Source organism: Staurois parvus, unplaced genomic scaffold, assembly GCF_062004578.1.
Source record: "Staurois parvus isolate SC_StPar_1 unplaced genomic scaffold, SC_StPar_1.0 ptg000874l, whole genome shotgun sequence".
Classification (NCBI taxonomy): domain Eukaryota; kingdom Metazoa; phylum Chordata; class Amphibia; order Anura; family Ranidae; genus Staurois; species Staurois parvus.
The window spans coordinates 700,771-718,341 of NW_028318670.1; the positions used below are offsets into that span (position 1 = coordinate 700,771).

Sequence of the window (17,571 nt, forward strand, 5' to 3'; positions counted from 1 at the left end):
CCAGGTATGTCCTCATGCTACCAGTAGTACCACCGACCCTGGCCAAATACAAAACGAGTGAAAAACAGTCAGAAAAGATGAGTAGGGAAAAAATGTCAGTGGCCTCCACCTGTAAAACCATTCCTGTTTTGGGGGTGGTCTCATTGTTGCCCATCTAGTGCACCTGTTGTTAATTTCATGGACACCGAAGCAGCTGAAACTGATGAACAACCCCCTCTGTGACTTACCTGACCAGATCCATATCCCAGGAGTGTCATAGACTTGATGCCGGACTCGGATTACAAAGTCTTCCTTTCATTTTTCTGAGTAGTGCATATATTAACCACAAAACCCCAAAACCACCAGGCAAGGACTGAAAGCATATGGCCGGTTAGGGTTCAGGAAGGGATGTGCACTAGTCCCCCCCTTTCCTGGCCATCCGGGCTGCATGGTTGGATTTAAGGTCTGGTATGGATTTCCTCAGACTTTTTTTTGCATGAGATACCCCTTTAAAATCTATTTCAGGTTTTCTCCTTCCGGTCGCAGTGCTTTTCAGAAGACATCTGACAGGCGGGGTGGAGGTGGTATGTTGCCTCATCACCGCCTGATCTCACCCTGCAATGCTGCACTACTGCAATGCAATTCCATGCATCGCACTGTGTGGCCCCATTGTAAATGCTGCAGCCATGAAGCAAAAAAAAAAAAAATCACAGCCACGGCATGTGACAGCCCCATCCGGCTGTTATTTTACAATTTGGGCCACTAAAACTGTGGCTTAGCCGCCCTTTTTTTTTATCAAACCCCCCCCCCCCCCCTCACTATCGCCTGTACCTATTATTCCCAGCATCAGGTGTTTGTGTTCTATAGGTTTACACATTCACTGACCTTCCCGGGTCCAAAATTATCTGATAAATGGCCAAAACAATTTGGTGGGATTTTTGAGACACAACTTACACAAAATTCAATTTATAAAAATAAAAAAACAAATTACTACACAATACCCTTTAAGATCCCCCCCCCCCCATTCATCAGGTTTTATTCATCATCACTCTTCTCCAACTTTACAAATAGCGGAACAAACCGCCCCGACCTCAGTTTCATAAACTGGCCAGCAGATGCTTAATATTGCTCGACGCGTTTCATAAATAAAAATCCACTTCTTCAGGAGGAAGCCGGGGGGAGGGGATCGTCAAGAGCAAATCCTCTAAACATCACAAAGATGGAAATTTACAAAATGAATTCCCATGATGCAATACCAAAACATCCTTTTCGTAAACATGCGTTGGCCAACAGTACCTGATGCCCCTTAGGGGAGGTGCGAAGTATGGCCTAGAGCAGCCATTCTCAATCAGGGTTCCCTAGAACGCTACGGTTCTTGCAGAGGTTTCATGAGCTGTGGCTGATTGGCCCTCCATTGGAAGGTGCTTGCAGAGCCAACACCACTTGGCAAAGCCAGCAGCATGACACCAATGAGCTTTCTAGGTGTCAGAAGGGTTGGCATTCCACCACTGTAAGGGTTTCATTCTTTCTACTGACTACCAGTACCCTTTAAGACCCCCCCATTCCTTAGGTTTGGTTCATTATCACTCTTCTCCAATTTTACAAATAGCAGAACAAACCACCCCGACCTCAGTTTCATAAACTAGCGCACAGATGCTTAATATTGCTCGACGCATTTCATGAATAAAAATCCACTTTTCCAGGAGAAAGTCGGGGGGGGGGGGGGATAACTAAGAGCAAATACTGTAAACATCACAAAGATGGAATTTTACAAAGTGAATTTCCATGATCTAATACAAAGACATCCTTGTCGTAAACATGTGTTGGCCAACCATATATGAAGCCCTTTAGGGGAGATGGTAAGTTTGACCGTAGAGCAGCCATTCTCAACCAGAGTTCCCTAGAACCCTATGGTTCTTGCAGAGGTTTCATGAGCTGTGGCTGATTGGCCCACCATTGGATGGTGCCTGCAGAGCCAACACCACTAGGCAAAGCCAGCAGCATGACACCAATGAGCTTTCTAGGTGTCAGAAGGGTTGGCATTCCACCACTGTAAGGGTTTCATTCTTCCTACTATCAGTGTAAGGGGCATTTTTCTCATTGACCCCCAATTCACTGGTTTTAGTAAGGGTTCCCTGATACCTGAACAATAATTTTAGGGATTCCTCTGTTGTAAAACGTTTGAGAAAAGCCGGCCTAGAGGGTCCAAGACAGAGACCCAACATACAGGGCAGCCCAGTCAGCCCACCAGGCAACCAATGGTCTTCTTTCCAGACGGCTCTGAATCTGAAGGCATCACGTTCTAACTTCATTATTTATAGGCATAAAGTGTCGGAAGTAATAACATTTTGGCAGTAAACTACTACAACGGATGATGTCAAGGGGGAAAATGCACAAAACAAGAAAAGACAGCCTGGAGTCCTCCTCAAATTCTATACCAGACCCTTATCTGAGGTTGGCCGGCCAGGAACAGCGGGCAAATATAAGCCCTCCCCCTGAACCATGCCAGGCCACATACCCCCATCATGGGGAGTGTACCTTAAAAAGGACCCCTTTCCCACAACCCTGGCCCAGTGGAGGTCTCTTGGTGGGGGGGGTTTAATGGAATCTTGATGCCCCCTTTAAAAATAAGGGGGCTCTCAGATACTTCCCAACAGGTGAATGTGTAAGGGGTACATATACCCGGGATGATGTCAAGGGGGAAATGCACAAAACATAAAAACACAGCCTGGAATCCTCCCCAAAGTCCATACCAGACCCTTATCTGAGCATACAGGAACAGCATGGCGAGCATGTGCCCTCTCCCTGAACCATGCCAGGCCACATACTCCCATCATAAGCAGTGTACCTTACAAAGTGCTCCTTTCCCACAACCCTGGCCCAGTGGAGGTCTCTTGGTGGGGGGTGGTTAATGGAATCTGGATGCCCCCATTAAAAATAAAGGGGCTCTCAGATACCTCCCCACAGGTGAATGTGTAAGGGGTACATATACCCTGAGTTACTCAGAGTAATAAAACATGTTTTGGCCAACAGCACCTGACACCCCTTAGGGGAGATGTTAAGCATGACCTAGAGTGGCCATTCTTAACCAGAGTTCCTTAGAACCTGAACGTCCCTTAGGGGAGATGTCAAGTATGACCTAGAGCAGCCATTCTTACCAGAGTTCCTTAGAACCTGAACGCCCCTTAGGGGAGATGGTAAGCATGACCTAGAACAACCATTCTTAACCATAGTTCCCAAGAACCCTACAGTTCTGTCATGGTCCTGTCTATGGCAGGATTTCTGGAAGATCTGGTATTTCTGCCAATACCCTGCATGGGTGCAGAAGTATACATCAGCCTCAGTTTGGTGCCAGATGGCCTTTATTAGGAGGCTCATCACTTCCTCTAGTTGCTGGACGATCTCTAGCTCCCTGTGCCCTGTTCCCTGTGACTTGACCTGTGATTTCCTGTTACCGACTCGGCTTGCTCCTGGACCGGTCTACTCTGCCTTACTCCTGATCTGACCTCGGCTTGGCTTACGGATACTCTCTCTCTCGCTCCTCTTTTTATGACCTCGGCTATCCCATCTGACCACGTCTGCTCTGATTCCCACCTGGTACCTGACCTTGGCTTGAACCGTCTACCCAGTAAACACCTAAATCCCGGAAGGGCTTGCATACCACGCACAAGCGCCTCCTGTCTGCAGACCTATCTCTGTGCACCAGCTGTGCTCCTGGGTGGACCACCAACCAGCACTCTTACAGGCGACCTGTGCAGCTTTGGGCTGACTCCCGCTGTCCCACTTTCAGGGGAGTCTGGAACTTAGCTACAAGGGAAGCCGTGTCTCCATTGGCCTCCGTCACCAGGTACGTGATAAGTTCCTACAGAGGTTTCCTGGGGCATCATGAGCTGTGGCTGATTAGCCCACCATTGGATGGTGTCTGCAGAGCCAACACCACTTGACAAAGCCAGAAACATGACACCAATGATATCTGTAGGTGTCAGCAAGGTTGGCATTCTGACCACCACCATCAAGTCTTCCATTCCTCCCAGCCTACTAAAAAGTGGAAGGGGCATTTTTCCCCATTGACCCCACGCTAACTTAGTTTTTGTAAGGGTTCCCCTAGACCTGAACATTATTTTAGGGGTTCCTCTGTTGTAAAAATGTTCAAAAAAGCTGGCCTAGAGGGTCCTAGATAGGGACCCAACATACGGCTTAGCCCTTCAGCCCACCAATGGTCTCCTTCCCACCGAATCTGAAGGCATCACTTATAACTTCCTTATTTATAGGCACCTCAATGAAAATTTGACATCACATTTCTTCAGTAGATTTTTCCCAGCACATCCCTTATATTTAGAGAGGACAAAGCACCTACAGTTCTGCCAAAAAGTCTCCCTCCCCTGGCAGAAATGGTGAAATTTTGGCATCGATGAGGAAAATCTGACGGATCATGCCAAAAAAAGTTATTTTATTGAAGGATCGCGATGATAGGAAGCCATTTGTGATCACATGGTTGTTTGGCTCCTTTTTAAAATCAAATGATAACAGAAATCCCCCAAATGGCCCCAAAGATGAAAAGTTTCCCTCCCCTGGAAAGTTTGGCCTTGGTACAGAAGTCTCCGCCCCCTGGAAGGTTCAGCCTTGGTACAGAAGTCTCCCCCCCTGGAAGGTTCAGCCTTGCTACAGAAGTCTCCGCCCCCTGGGAGGTTCGGCCTTGGTACAGAAGTCTCTGCCTCCTGGAAGGTACGGCCTTGGTACAGAAGTCTCTGCCCCCTGGAAGGTTCGGCTTTGGTGCAAACACACACAGGTTACCACGGCAATTAAAGGTTCATTCCCCATATCTGTGGCTTTGTACATTGCAATTAGAGTCTATGTATAAATAGTCAATGAATACGCTTTCACATGGATGCACTGAACAGGCTAGATACTGAGCCATGGGGAGCAGAAAAGAACCGTCAAAAGACCTGCGTAACAAGGGAATAGAACTTTATAAAGATGGAAAAGGGTATAAAAAGATATCCAAAGCCTTCAATATGCCAGTCAGTTCTGTTCAATCACTTAGTAAGAAGTGGAAAATTCTGGGATCTCTTGATACCAAGCCAAGGTCAGGTAGACCAAGAAAAATTTCAGCTGCAACTGCCAGAAGAAATGTTCAGAATAGAAAGAAAACCCCCCCACAGGTCACCTCAGGAGGAATCCAGGCTGCTCTGAGAAAAGACAGTGTGGTTGTTTCAAGGAGCCCAATACGACGATACATAAACAAAAATGAGCTGCATGGTGGAGTTGCCAGCAAGAAGCCTTTACTGCACCAATGCCACAAAAAGTGCTCAGTTACAAAATGGCCGACAACACTTTGACACACTTCTCCAGGCTTTTTGTGGCATTGGCACAGTAAAGGCTTCTTTCTGGAAACTCCACCATGCAGCTCAGTTTTGTTCAAGTGTCGTCGTATTGTGCTCCTTGAAACAACCCCACCATCTTTTTCCAGAGCAGCCTGTATTTCTCCCGAGGTCACCTGTGGGGCTCCAAAATTAATATTGAGAATTAGGTTCGGCCTCTGCAACAGTCCCAGATCCTCCGAGTATTTGTAAAATCTTCCACCACAAAATGTCCTCAGCCAATGACAGGTGATGACCCCATTTTTATTCTTCTCCTGCTATCAATGGCCAACCTGGTCCCACACTTCATCCACGTCTTTGGTGACCTCTGACCTCCTTATGCACCGTTTCATCCAGCCATGGAGTATATCTGAGGTGTATATCAGGGGGTGCTTCTTCCCCACATGAGAGCTGGGATGTCCAGCAACATTCATCTAGAAGACATTATCCACACTCAAGGCACTAATACACCTCCAGGGTTGTGTGGGACCCCTGATGTACAGGAAGACAGGACTTCAGTGAGGAGCAATTCCCACATGGAGGACAGGAAAGTGGCTTCTCCCCGTGTGAGATCTCTGATGCTTGTAAAGATTGGATTTATGAGAAAAACATTTCCCGCACTCTGGACAAGAATACGGCTTCTCCCCCGTGTGCAATCTCTGATGCGTATGAAGATTGGACTTATCTGAAAAACATTTCCCGCAATCAGGACAGGAATACGGCTTCTCCCCCGTGTGCAGCCTCTGATGTTTGACAAGATCTGATTTTTGTATAAAACATTTCCCGCACTCTGTACAGGAAAATGGCTTCTCACCTGAGTGCGATCTCTGATGTATGTAAAGATGAGACTTATGAGAAAAACATTTGCCGCACCCATGGCAGGAATACGGCTTCTCCCCCGTATGAAAACTTAGATGTCTTACAAGTGCTGACTTCCGTAGAAAACACTTCCCGCATTCAGGACAGGAAAAAGGTTTCTCACCTATGTGATATTTTATATGCTCATTAACTTTGTATTTAAAACGGAAGCACTTCCCGCACTCAGGGCAGGCATATGCCTTCTCCCCAGTGTGAGATCTTTTATGCGCATTAAGATGAGATTTAAAATGGAAACTCTTCCCGCACTCAGTACAGGGAAACCTCTTCTCTGTTGGAAGGCCGGCCCGGTCCCGCACAGTCGGAGGTTCCTCAGGATACGAGGAATCCGATGGTCCATCTACACTGGGTGGTGCCGGATGGACATTGGAGGGAGCCGGGTTTTCTCCTGGACTATACTGTGTGATGTCCTCATCTTCTACTTTCCAGTCTAGAGACAAAGTGAGACAATCCTCGGAGGTTTTCCTCATCTCCCGACCATGGACTAAAATACAAAGACAAAGAGGATTACTAGACAGGAGCCGATTGGTTCCCCCAAACCAGGACTCCGCCCACATCAGGCAGTTTGGTCTCTGAGGAGCTTACAAGGTAAATGGTTCCTCTTGAGCTCCAGGCTCTTGTCAGACAGAGAGAGATCCAATGAGAACTTTATCATCTGGACCAATCAGTGAGCAGTATGGGTGGAGGAATGGATTTAGTGTTCATGACCCACCTGTGCTGATCTCTGTAGGAGTGTCCTCCTCTATAAATGTCCCCGTTATTCCATCCTCCTCCATAGACTGCTGATCATCCCTCACATACGTCTCTTCTTCTTCTGATTTCACCTCAAATTCTATATCGATTGGATCTCCACTCTACATCAAGAGAAGGAGAGAAAATATCATCTGTAAGATAGAAGATTTATTATTGTGACATCACATAGAGAATCCGCACATCGTCTCCATGAGTCCATGTTCTAGATTCTCCATCCCACCAACCTTGTAATAGTGAGGGATGGTGTGACCTTCCTGTGTGGAATCCCGGGAATACAGAGGATGGGGACATCTCTCTGGTGGGTTCCTGGTATTAGGTGGCTCCATCATATCCTTTTGTCCTTCTGAAAACTCCTCCATCACTCCATACTCCTCATCCTCCTCTTTATACTCTTCTTTAACAACAATATTATAATCGCCGAGGATTCCACTCTGAATATATAATAAAACATACATTGTAACAAACATGCTGTGTATAAATCACAACTACCAATAATTGTTCCTCACCAACCTTGTAATAGTGAGGGATGGTGTGACCTTCCTGTGTGGAATCCTGGGAATACAGAGGACAGGGACATCTCTCTGGTGGGTTCCCATGACTGGATCCATCTGTAGGAAACACACACACTGACTGAATCCATTGTTTCTATGTGTTTATCAGATGATGGGGGATCTAGGTGGACCCTCCGCACTGCTCTCCTTTCCAATAAAGTCTCCTCTTACCTGGTGATGTGAGGGGCGGCTGATTGTCCATCATGACGTCCTTGTAGAGGTCCTTGTGTCCTTCTAAATACTCCCACTCCTCCATGGAGAAATAGACAGTGACACCCTGACACCTTATAGGAACCTGACACACACAATGATACAGTCACCATCCAGACACATCCCTTGTCTGTTACTGGAGAATGTCCCAGAATTCCCGGCACCGCTCACCTCTCCTGTCAGCAGCTCCATCATCTTCTTGGTGACTTCTAGAATCTTCTGCATGTTGTGTCTTTCAGGGTTTAGGGAGTCACATGGAGGCACTGTGATGGTCATATGATCACCTGACTTCAGAAGAGGAAATCTCTGTATTGGGGAACCAATAGGAACATCATGTTAGACTCCCAGAATACTCATCACCTCTCCGGTCAGGTCTGTGTTTTATTAATAGAGATAGGAGTGATGTCATGTGACCTCCCAGAATCCTCCTCACCTCTCCGGTCAGGTCTATGTTCTATTAATAGAGATGAGAGTGATGTCATGTGACCTCCCAGAATCCTCCTCACCTCTCCGGTCAGGTCTGTGTTTTATTAATAGAGATAGGAGTGATGTCATGTGACCTCCCAGAATCCTCCTCACCTCTCCGGTCAGCAGGTAGATGATCTCCAGGGTGAGGTTTAGTATCTTCTCAGTCATGTGACTCCGGTCCTCCTCCATTGATGTGGTCATGTGATCTATGTGGGTTTCTCTGTAGATGTATAGCAGAGAATTACCTGTATTGTATTGGTTGCACAACATTCTGACGGGGAAAAAAGGGAGTAACACCCTCTAGTTTAGCTAGATAGGATTTTGTGAGGCAGAGGCTTGTTAGAAGCCTGTGATGAGTCAGCTTGGCATGAGTCAGTGAGGCCACCTCAGTACAGGCTGGGAGGCTCTACAGGTCAGGGCTTCTGGAGCCCTCCCTCCACTCTAGAAACTGGAGGAACTTTCTAGAAGAAGGGCAGAGGCCTATATTTGCATGTCTAAAGAAACTTGGCCAAACCCCAGGCAGGAGGCCAGGCATGGTGGCTAAGAGCCACCCTTAAATATGGAAGAGCCTAACCAGCAGGGGAGCCGGTTGGAAGATGAACTGAAGGAAGGTGCTGGAGTATGGAGCCTGGGAGGGGTCCCAGGGAGGAAGGCCTACCTACAGGCAGGATCTTGGGAGGACAATCTGTCAGCAGGGAAGCAGCCAGCCCAGTGTAAGGCCTGGAAGCAGCTGCAGCACACTAAGCTACAGGACGGTGTGAGTATTTCTACACTCCCCGGGCCAGATAAAAGGGAGAGGGCGGTCAGGTGCAATACCCAACTAGTTCTCACTCAGGACTACTTCATTGCAGATCTTGGAATCCCTTGCCCACGGATACCTTCAGTACAGCCAAATGAAAGAGGAAGGGTTCATCTGAGCTCTGAGGAGGTACACCAAAGGGGACTAAGCGCTCCTTAAAGTGACAGTTGCTAATTTCTGGTCAGTATTTTTGTACTGTGTTCTTTTACTAAGAAGATGTCTGAACAAGGTGTGGCCAATAGCTCCCTATAGGACAGTGGTGTAGAAATGACAGATCTTCTTTAAGGAGACATCAGGAGTCTTTTAAACCACCTAACCTCATCTATGGACCCGCGTGAAGCTGATGAAGTACAGATCAGGATTATTGAATGTCTTCTTCTCCGGGGAATGACGGCTCTGAGCCTGGAAGTGATGACATTCCCGTCTCTCCTGGGTTCATTCACCGGAGGGGAGATCCGAGAACTGACCACCCTCCACTTTGTCCGCCATGCTGGTCCCTGGCCTACAGGAAGGGCTGAGGAGACCGGAGTATATGGCAGAGATGCGAGAGAGGGGTCGGTATTTTTGATGGAAAGGTGTGGAAGTGGACATTTCAGTCCAACCCAAATCCCACCCCGTTACAGGAGACGGCTGAGGTATGAAGGAAGAGGACGGGCGTGACGGTGGAGGAAGAGGACGGACATGACGGGGGGTTACTGGGTATAAATAGAAAATCAGATCTTATTACCTCCTCTGCTGCCACTTCCAGCAATGTCTCCTCTCTACTTCCTCCCAATTCACCTCTTAGCTAGAACTTCCTGTCTGTACCTGACATCACTTCCTGTCTTCTATAGAGACTTCCTGTCTGGGTAGACATGAGATCACCACCTTGTGGAGCTCAGAGGAACTGCAGCCCCGAGAACCGTCTGGTAGTGTGACCCCGGCCTTGTGCTGGGTGTGTATGGACTGTATGTCCTCATAGAGGGGTCACCTCCACTCCCACCAAGGGGGACATAAATATATGACTGCCTAGTCCAGCCTTTCTCAGCCAGGGGTTACTTCAAAGGGTTCTAGGGGTTCCATCAGCAATGAACAATTCCCGTCTCTCAGTAACAACTGACATCAATGACCTGTAAGGGGGGCAGTCTTCCCACTGATGACTATGTAAGAATGTCCTTCTTCCACTGACCACTGATATAAGGGGGTCCTTCTCCCATCGGTCACCAATGTAATGGACCGCTACACTGACCACTGATATAAGGGGGTCCTTCTCCCATCGGACACCAATGTAAGGGACCGCCACACTGACCACTGATATAAGGGGGTCCTTCTCCCATCGGTCACCAATGTAAGGGACCGCTACACTGACCACTGATATAAGGGGGTCCTTCTCCCATCGGTCACCAATGTAATGGACCGCTACACTGACCACTGGCATAAGGGGGTCTTTCTCCCATCGGTCACCAATGTAAGGGACCGCCACACTGACCACTGATATAAGGGGGTCCTTCTCCCATCGGTCAGCAATGTAAGGGACCGCCACACTGACCACTGATATAAGGGGGTCCTTCTCCCATCGGTCACCAATGTAAGGTACCGCCACACTGACCACTGATATAAGGGGGTTCTTCTCCCATCGGTCACCAATGTAAGGGACCGCCACACTGACCACTGATATAAGGGGGTCCTTCTCCCATCGGTCACCAATGTAAGGGACCGCTACACTGACCACTGATATAAGGGGGTCCTTCTCCCATCGGTCACCAATGTAAGGGACCGCTACACTGACCACTGATATAAGGGGGGCCTTCTCCCATCGGTCACCAATGTAAGGGACCGCCACACTGACCACTGATATAAGGGGGGCCTTCTCCCATCGGTCACCAATGTAATGGACCGCTACACTGACCACTGGCATAAGGGGGTCTTTCTCTCATTGGTCACCAATGTAAGGGACCACTACACTGACCACTGATATAAGGGGGTCCTTCTCCTATCGGTCACCAATGTAAGGGACCACTACACTGACCACTGATATAAGAGGGTCCTTCTCTCATCGGTCACCAATGTAAGGGACCACTACACTGACCACTGATATAAGAGGGTCCTTCTCTCATCGGTCACCAATGTAAGGGACCATTACACTGACCACTGATATAAAAGGGTCCTTCTCTCATCGGTCACCAATGTAAGGGATCACTACACTGACCACTGATATAAGGGGGTCCTTCTCCCATTGGTCACCAGTGTAAGGGACCACTACACTGACCACTGATATAAGAGGATACTTCTCCCATTGGTCACCAAGGCTGACCCTTCAGGTAAAAAATATCTACATCCCTATACTGCCTGGAGCACATTGGTGGGTCTCCTAGATCTGAGAGTAAAGATGTAAATGAGACCAGAAATCTGCTTCATGATTGGACAAGATATGGATCATTCCTCATCTCCTTCCTGGTTATGAAAATCTCTGATCTCACCAGTCCAGTATCAGAATATCAGCCAACACGAGAATTAGATATATTACAGACATGGCCAATGGTGGAAATAGCCAAACACCAAATGCCGAGGCTCAGGGAAACCTTCCCCAACCCACCTACAATGGTGGAAATGGCCAAACACCAAATTATGAGGTTCAGGGAAACCTTCTTCAACCCACCTCCAATGGTGGAAATGGCCAAACACCAAATGCCGAGGCTCAGAGAAACCTTCCCCAACCCACCTACAATGGTGGAATCATTTGTACCAGAGACCAGCAGGACCCTTCTGGAACATTCTGAGGAAGAATAAGTGCACTCTCAGACACCATCACAGGGCTGGCTTTGAAAATGTATACAGCTGCCGGATCACCTCTCTGGACACACCCACCCTGGTTCCCGACTCGGATATCCTAAGAGAGACACCAGGGAACATCCGGTCGCTGATCACCCGTAGCTAGAATGAACCTGGAAGTAATGTGTATGAGGTCACTTCCAGGTTCAGTGCTATCGTTCCTGACCGTTGTGGCCGGAGAAGCTGTGATTGGAGATCACTCTGCTCTTCATTATCTTCAGTCAAGGGCAGGAGAGACCTGAGGGGTCTAACAGACCCCTGATATGTCACTAAAGAGACATCTATCACATAGGGGGGCTATTGGTCCATTATGTGACAGCAAAATAGTTAACAAAAAAAAAAGTGAAAAATATTAAAGTTCCTCCCAAGCACTTAAGCCTCCCCTCCCCCCCAAATGTTTGAGTCCCCATGTACATATGAACATAAAGGCATGTAATGAGCAATGAGAAATGTCGGTGGTGCTACACCCACTACATATCACCATGCACACCCGAGTGACCGCAATCTTTCCTGGCCTGTTAGCATTAGGCAGAGGACCTGTGAAGGCTTTTACTGCGTCTATGAGCCATGTTTGGGTTCTGAAATATGTCATCAATGCACCGGTCATACCACTTTACGGTTGGACATGTTTGGTATCTACTAACTCGGCACAACTTCATCTTTTATACATCACCATAATCTCCTTTTATACATCTCTGTAGCTCTCTTTCTGATAATAGTGATCCGAGCTGCTAATTAGCTGGATCATTTTTAGGAGTAGCGGGAGGGGTTGTCCCCTCCCACAACAACCACCACCACCCCTCCTGCTGCTCGCCGATGTTTCTTCAATGGTGGGCCCAGGTAAACGATCCTGGCTTGCCACAGAGGTCAGACCAGATTGTCTCTCCTCACCTCTATGATGCAGACCGGAAGCGATGTCATGGCATCACTTCTGATCTAGGGCGGATGTAAATATTTTTTTTTTTAATTTAAAGCATGATATCATTCGGTTTTTTTTTGCTTTTTTTAAAGCTTTCAAGGTTAGAAAGATTTGTGGGTCTTCCAGACCCAGGATGTTTCCATAAAGAGGACCTGTCATGCTTTTGCACACCCATGCCGCCCTGTAGCATTATTTCTGCTAGAGGACAGATTGAAAGCGGTTAAAAAAAATGAAAAAAAAAAAATCACGGTATTAAATGAAACATGGTGAATATTAATGATGGCTGGAGCAACGCTGGTCTCATCTGTCCAATACAGACCTGGAAGCTTACATCTCCACGGCCGCAAACCAACTTGATGAAGAATCTATTTATTGTATCGGATTGTTATATTATATACATCGAACATTAATACTGAGCAGAATTAGGTTTGAAAGTAAAAATGGTGCCGCGCCCTTATATTATAACCGTGAATAAATAAAAAAAATAAATTTTTAAAAAATATTAATTCAGCAATTAAATAATAAATAATTGCCCTTAATTTTCAAAATATAAAAATATAAAATGTGCAACTCATTATTGTAGAGATATATAATACATCAATTATGAAGAAAAAAAAAGAAGAAAAAAAAAAAAAAAGATCCAAATTATATAAATAAAATAATCGAAAATATAAAAATGTATCTAATTAAAATTGATTAATAAATATATATATACTTAAAATTAATAATTCATAAATGTCCAATATAGTTGAAGATCCAATCATGTATTTGATCCCATCAGGGTGGGACTATTCACTGCAAATTAACTGTTCACATAATTCCAGATAAAAATGCTCAAAATAAAATGAGTTACTTGGTGTGTTCTATAAGTAGCAAACCGAATGGTTCTCCTCTTTGCTCCTACTATTCTGCTGTAAATAGATCCTGGGTAAGGTCTTCCCTCCAACAGTTGTTGTATACTTTCTCCCTGTTACTCAGCGTATTGCCAGAGGAAAAAGAGAAAGGAATAGTGCCTTATCCTTGGTGAGCATAAGAATTTATTGGTGCCAATTTTGCACTTACAGATATAAAAACATCAAAACGCTTCTGGTGTGTGATGTGTCCAGCCTGAACGGAGTGTGGACACACACTTCCTGTACTCGCCGTACATAGGAGTCCGGGTACGTGGTGACGTCAGTGCCCCTCCCCAACTCGTTGCGGCACAGGGTCACGTGGCTTCGTCCGGGGGATATGATTGGCTGAACACCATGTAATGACTCCTTTTATAGTCTCCAGCGCCATTTTCTTGTAGCCCTTATGTGCAGTGCTGTTAAATACTGAGAGTCTGCTATTGACGATTTAGCAGGAATAAACAAATGTTATTCTTTAGTTTATATATTTGGCCATGTATCCTACGGCTTTTCAGGTAGTGTGTGTTTTTTTGTTTTTTTTTTTCGCCACGCTGTATAATCTTTATAATAAATACATATATATATACAGCCTACACTTTTTCTTATGAATAATTGCATTGAGTGTGAACTATAAAATAAATTAATACAATCAGATACTAGAACAAATGAGAAAATAAAAAAATAAAAAAAAATAAATATATATATATATAAATGAATACAGGTAAATGCAAAAATGAAACTAAAAATAAAAATAAAACTAAAATAAAAAAATGCAAAAATAAAGCTAAAAATAAAAGTTAAAATGTAATAAAAGAAATTGAAAGATAAATATTATTAAAAAAAAGAGTTCATTAAATGTATGACTAAATTGAATAAAATTGTTAAAAATAAGGATTTAGAAATCAAAAATAAGAAAAAGAAAAAATATGAGAAAGTGGTACAAGAATTTAATTTAAAACAAATTTATAAATGGCAAAACACCAACATTAATGAATTAAAATCCACAGAGAATACTCTGATCAAACAAGTAGAAACAACTAAACCTCCTATAATGAAAAAATCCATAGCTTTTAAAAAAGCCACACCCAAAGCACAGAACAATCACTCACACAAAGGATTCCCCAATAAAATATCTACACAATATAATGATCACCCACCCCCACCATCCCATCACTTTAACAAGGCTATATCTCCATATCAACAAAGAGAGGATCACAGATGGAATGATTTTAACAATTATTCTTATCACAATAGAAATCCACCCCCATACATGCAATTTAGAGGTAGACCATATTACAAAAATAGAAATAGAGGTAATCATAATAGAGGTTCCCAATATCATTCCACACAAGGTAGACAATATATACCACAGTATAACAATGATTACAGGAATCAGTATGGAAATGAGTATAGAAATCACTACACACCAGAATTCACTAATGGACACCAATACACCAGTACGTACACAAAAAGGAATTCACTCCAATTGTATCAGATACCCACATATAATCAATATTCACCTTTAGAATCAGAAGATTCATCTACACCTTTACCCAATCCTTTTTTAGAATGGAATCAGAATCCCATAACAGACAATTTACACAACAGAGAGAACGGAGAAAGAGAGGGAACAGAGGAGGAAGAAAAAACAAAAAAAGAAGAAATTAAAAGGAGAAGGAATCTTTAATCTTAGTGAGATTCCTTTGAAACCAGAAGAAATACATGTACTTGATCATGGACTCAAATTTGCTCCAAATAAAGGATTAAATAAATGTGAAACTTATGTGAGTCTCCACAAGCTAGTTAGAAAATTGAATTTAAAAAAATATTTTGCTAAAACTCCCAGTGCAACCAATATTCATTCTACCACAATACAACATAGTAACCTTCATAATAAATCCACATTTTACCCTAAAAATGTAGACAATACATATATCAATACTTTCAAAAAATTAGTAACTAAAGATTTGGAACTATTACATATACGACAATATAAAGAAGACCCTTTTTTAAAAAAAGGGATCAAAAGTCTAAACGAGAGAAAAAATATCGTAATCAGACCTGCGGATAAAGGAGGGGGCATTCCAATCCTTTCAAAAGAATTTTATGAAAACTCTATGAATAATATGTTACAAGATACCAATACATATCAAGTATTAGAAAGCGATCCCACACAGAGATACAAAAAATAATTAATTAAATTAATTAATTATGGCAATCATAAAAACATTTTAAATGACAAAGAGACTAAATATCTAGTACCGTCCACATGCAAGTTACCAGTTATATATGCAGTACCCAAATTACATAAAGATTCCATAAATCCCCCTATACGCCCCATAGTCAATGGTATTGATTCGCTCACATCTAGATTAGGGGAGTATATAGATCAATATCTCCAACCCTTAGTAGTACAAACCAAAGCATATCTGAAAGATACAAGGCATATTATTATACTAACACAAGATCTCCACATTAAAGAAGGAACACTATTAAGCACAGCTGACATATCATCACTTTACACAATCATAGACCATGAGGGTGCAATACAAGCAGTTAAATAGGCTTTGATGAAATATTCGACTTTGCATAAAAAACAACAGAAATTCCTATTGAAATGTCTAACGTTCTGTTTAGACCATAATTATTTCTGGTATCAGAACACCCATTACCTACAAGTAAGGGGAGTTGCCATGGGAGCCCGCTTTGCTCCCAGTGTAGCAAATTTATATATGGCACAATGGGAAGAGTCAGCCATATATCAGAGCCAGAGACAAGAATTGATTCTAAACCAGAGGTTCATAGATGATATAGTAATAGTATGGAATGGAGAAGAAAAATCTCTAGTAGACTTTTATGTAGATCTAAATTCCAATGACAGAAATATAACGCTTAGTTGGAATATTATCAATAAAGAGGTCAACTTTTTGGACCTATGGCTAATTAAAGATGGAACCAATATATATACTAAAATTTTTTTAAAAAAACCCGATAGGAATGCCTATATATCAATCAACAGCTGTCACCATAAACCTTAGATCAGAAATATTCCTAAGGGTCAATTTACAAGATTGAGACAAAATTGTACACACACGGAAGATTACATAGAACAAAGTAACATCTTAGTAAAAAGATTCATAGATAAAGGGTACAAGAAACAGAATATAGAACAAACTAGAAAACAGATAGAAACACTTGATAGAAAACATTTAATAGAATCCACGACAAAAAATAAATTAAATAAAGAGAATAACAATAATGTAGCTATGGTTATGTCATATAGCAGGCAATATAGAGATATTCAACAGATTATTACGAAACATTGGGATGTACTAAAATTAGATAAAGATTTAATAGACATCATTCCTGCCAAACCGCAATTTATATATAAGAAAGCCCCCAACATCAGGGATAAAGTGGTTAAGAATATTATAAATCCGCCCAGTAATAAAATCAATTTTACTTTCTTCCAAGGAACAGGTTTCTATAAATGTGGCAGATGTTATAGCTGCCTAAGAACCAAAAATAATCCAAAATGTAGGTCAGAATTTCAAAATCCTATCAATGGAAATATATATAAAATCAAACAATTTATTTCCTGCGATACGAAAGGAGTGATCTACGCCCTCAAGTGTCCTTGTGATAAAATCTACATTGGTAGAACAAAAAGAACATTAAAAGAACGTATAAAAGAACACGTTTCTAACATAAATAAGGGTTATAAATTTCACAATGTTCCAATACACTTCCGTCAATTTCATCAGCAACAAGCTATAGGACTGGAATTTTGGGGTATACAAAAACATATTAAGCATTGGAGAGATGACAACTTAGTTAGAGAGATTAGTAAAAAAGAATCATATTTGATATATGAGATGAACAGTTTGGCCCCCGCAGGCCTGACTAAAGAATTTGATCTCTCTTGCTTTATTAGTGACCAATAATACACTATTGT

At 43.4% G+C, this 17,571-nt stretch overlaps 1 protein-coding gene across 2 annotated transcripts; it reads right to left on the reverse strand.

Annotated features, from left to right (window-relative positions):
* Nucleotides 1–4,409: 4,409 nt before the first annotated feature.
* On the reverse strand, nt 4,410–12,065 carry LOC149443134 (uncharacterized). Of its 2 annotated transcripts, XM_089655874.1 has the most exons (8): nt 9,724–12,065; nt 8,309–8,417; nt 7,901–8,035; nt 7,691–7,814; nt 7,479–7,576; nt 7,193–7,399; nt 6,928–7,069; nt 4,410–6,699 (listed from the first exon to the last, which is right to left on the reverse strand). In XM_089655874.1, the coding sequence occupies exons 2-8, from the start codon at nt 8,396–8,398 to the stop codon at nt 5,855–5,857; spliced, it is 1,641 nt and encodes a 546-aa protein (XP_089512000.1). In that variant the 5' UTR covers nt 8,399–8,417; nt 9,724–12,065; the 3' UTR covers nt 4,410–5,854. The 2 variants fall into 2 exon arrangements, with proteins under 2 accessions (XP_089512000.1, XP_089511999.1); XM_089655873.1 differs by having other exon boundaries at nt 8,309–12,065.
* Nucleotides 12,066–17,571: the final 5,506 nt, after the last annotated feature.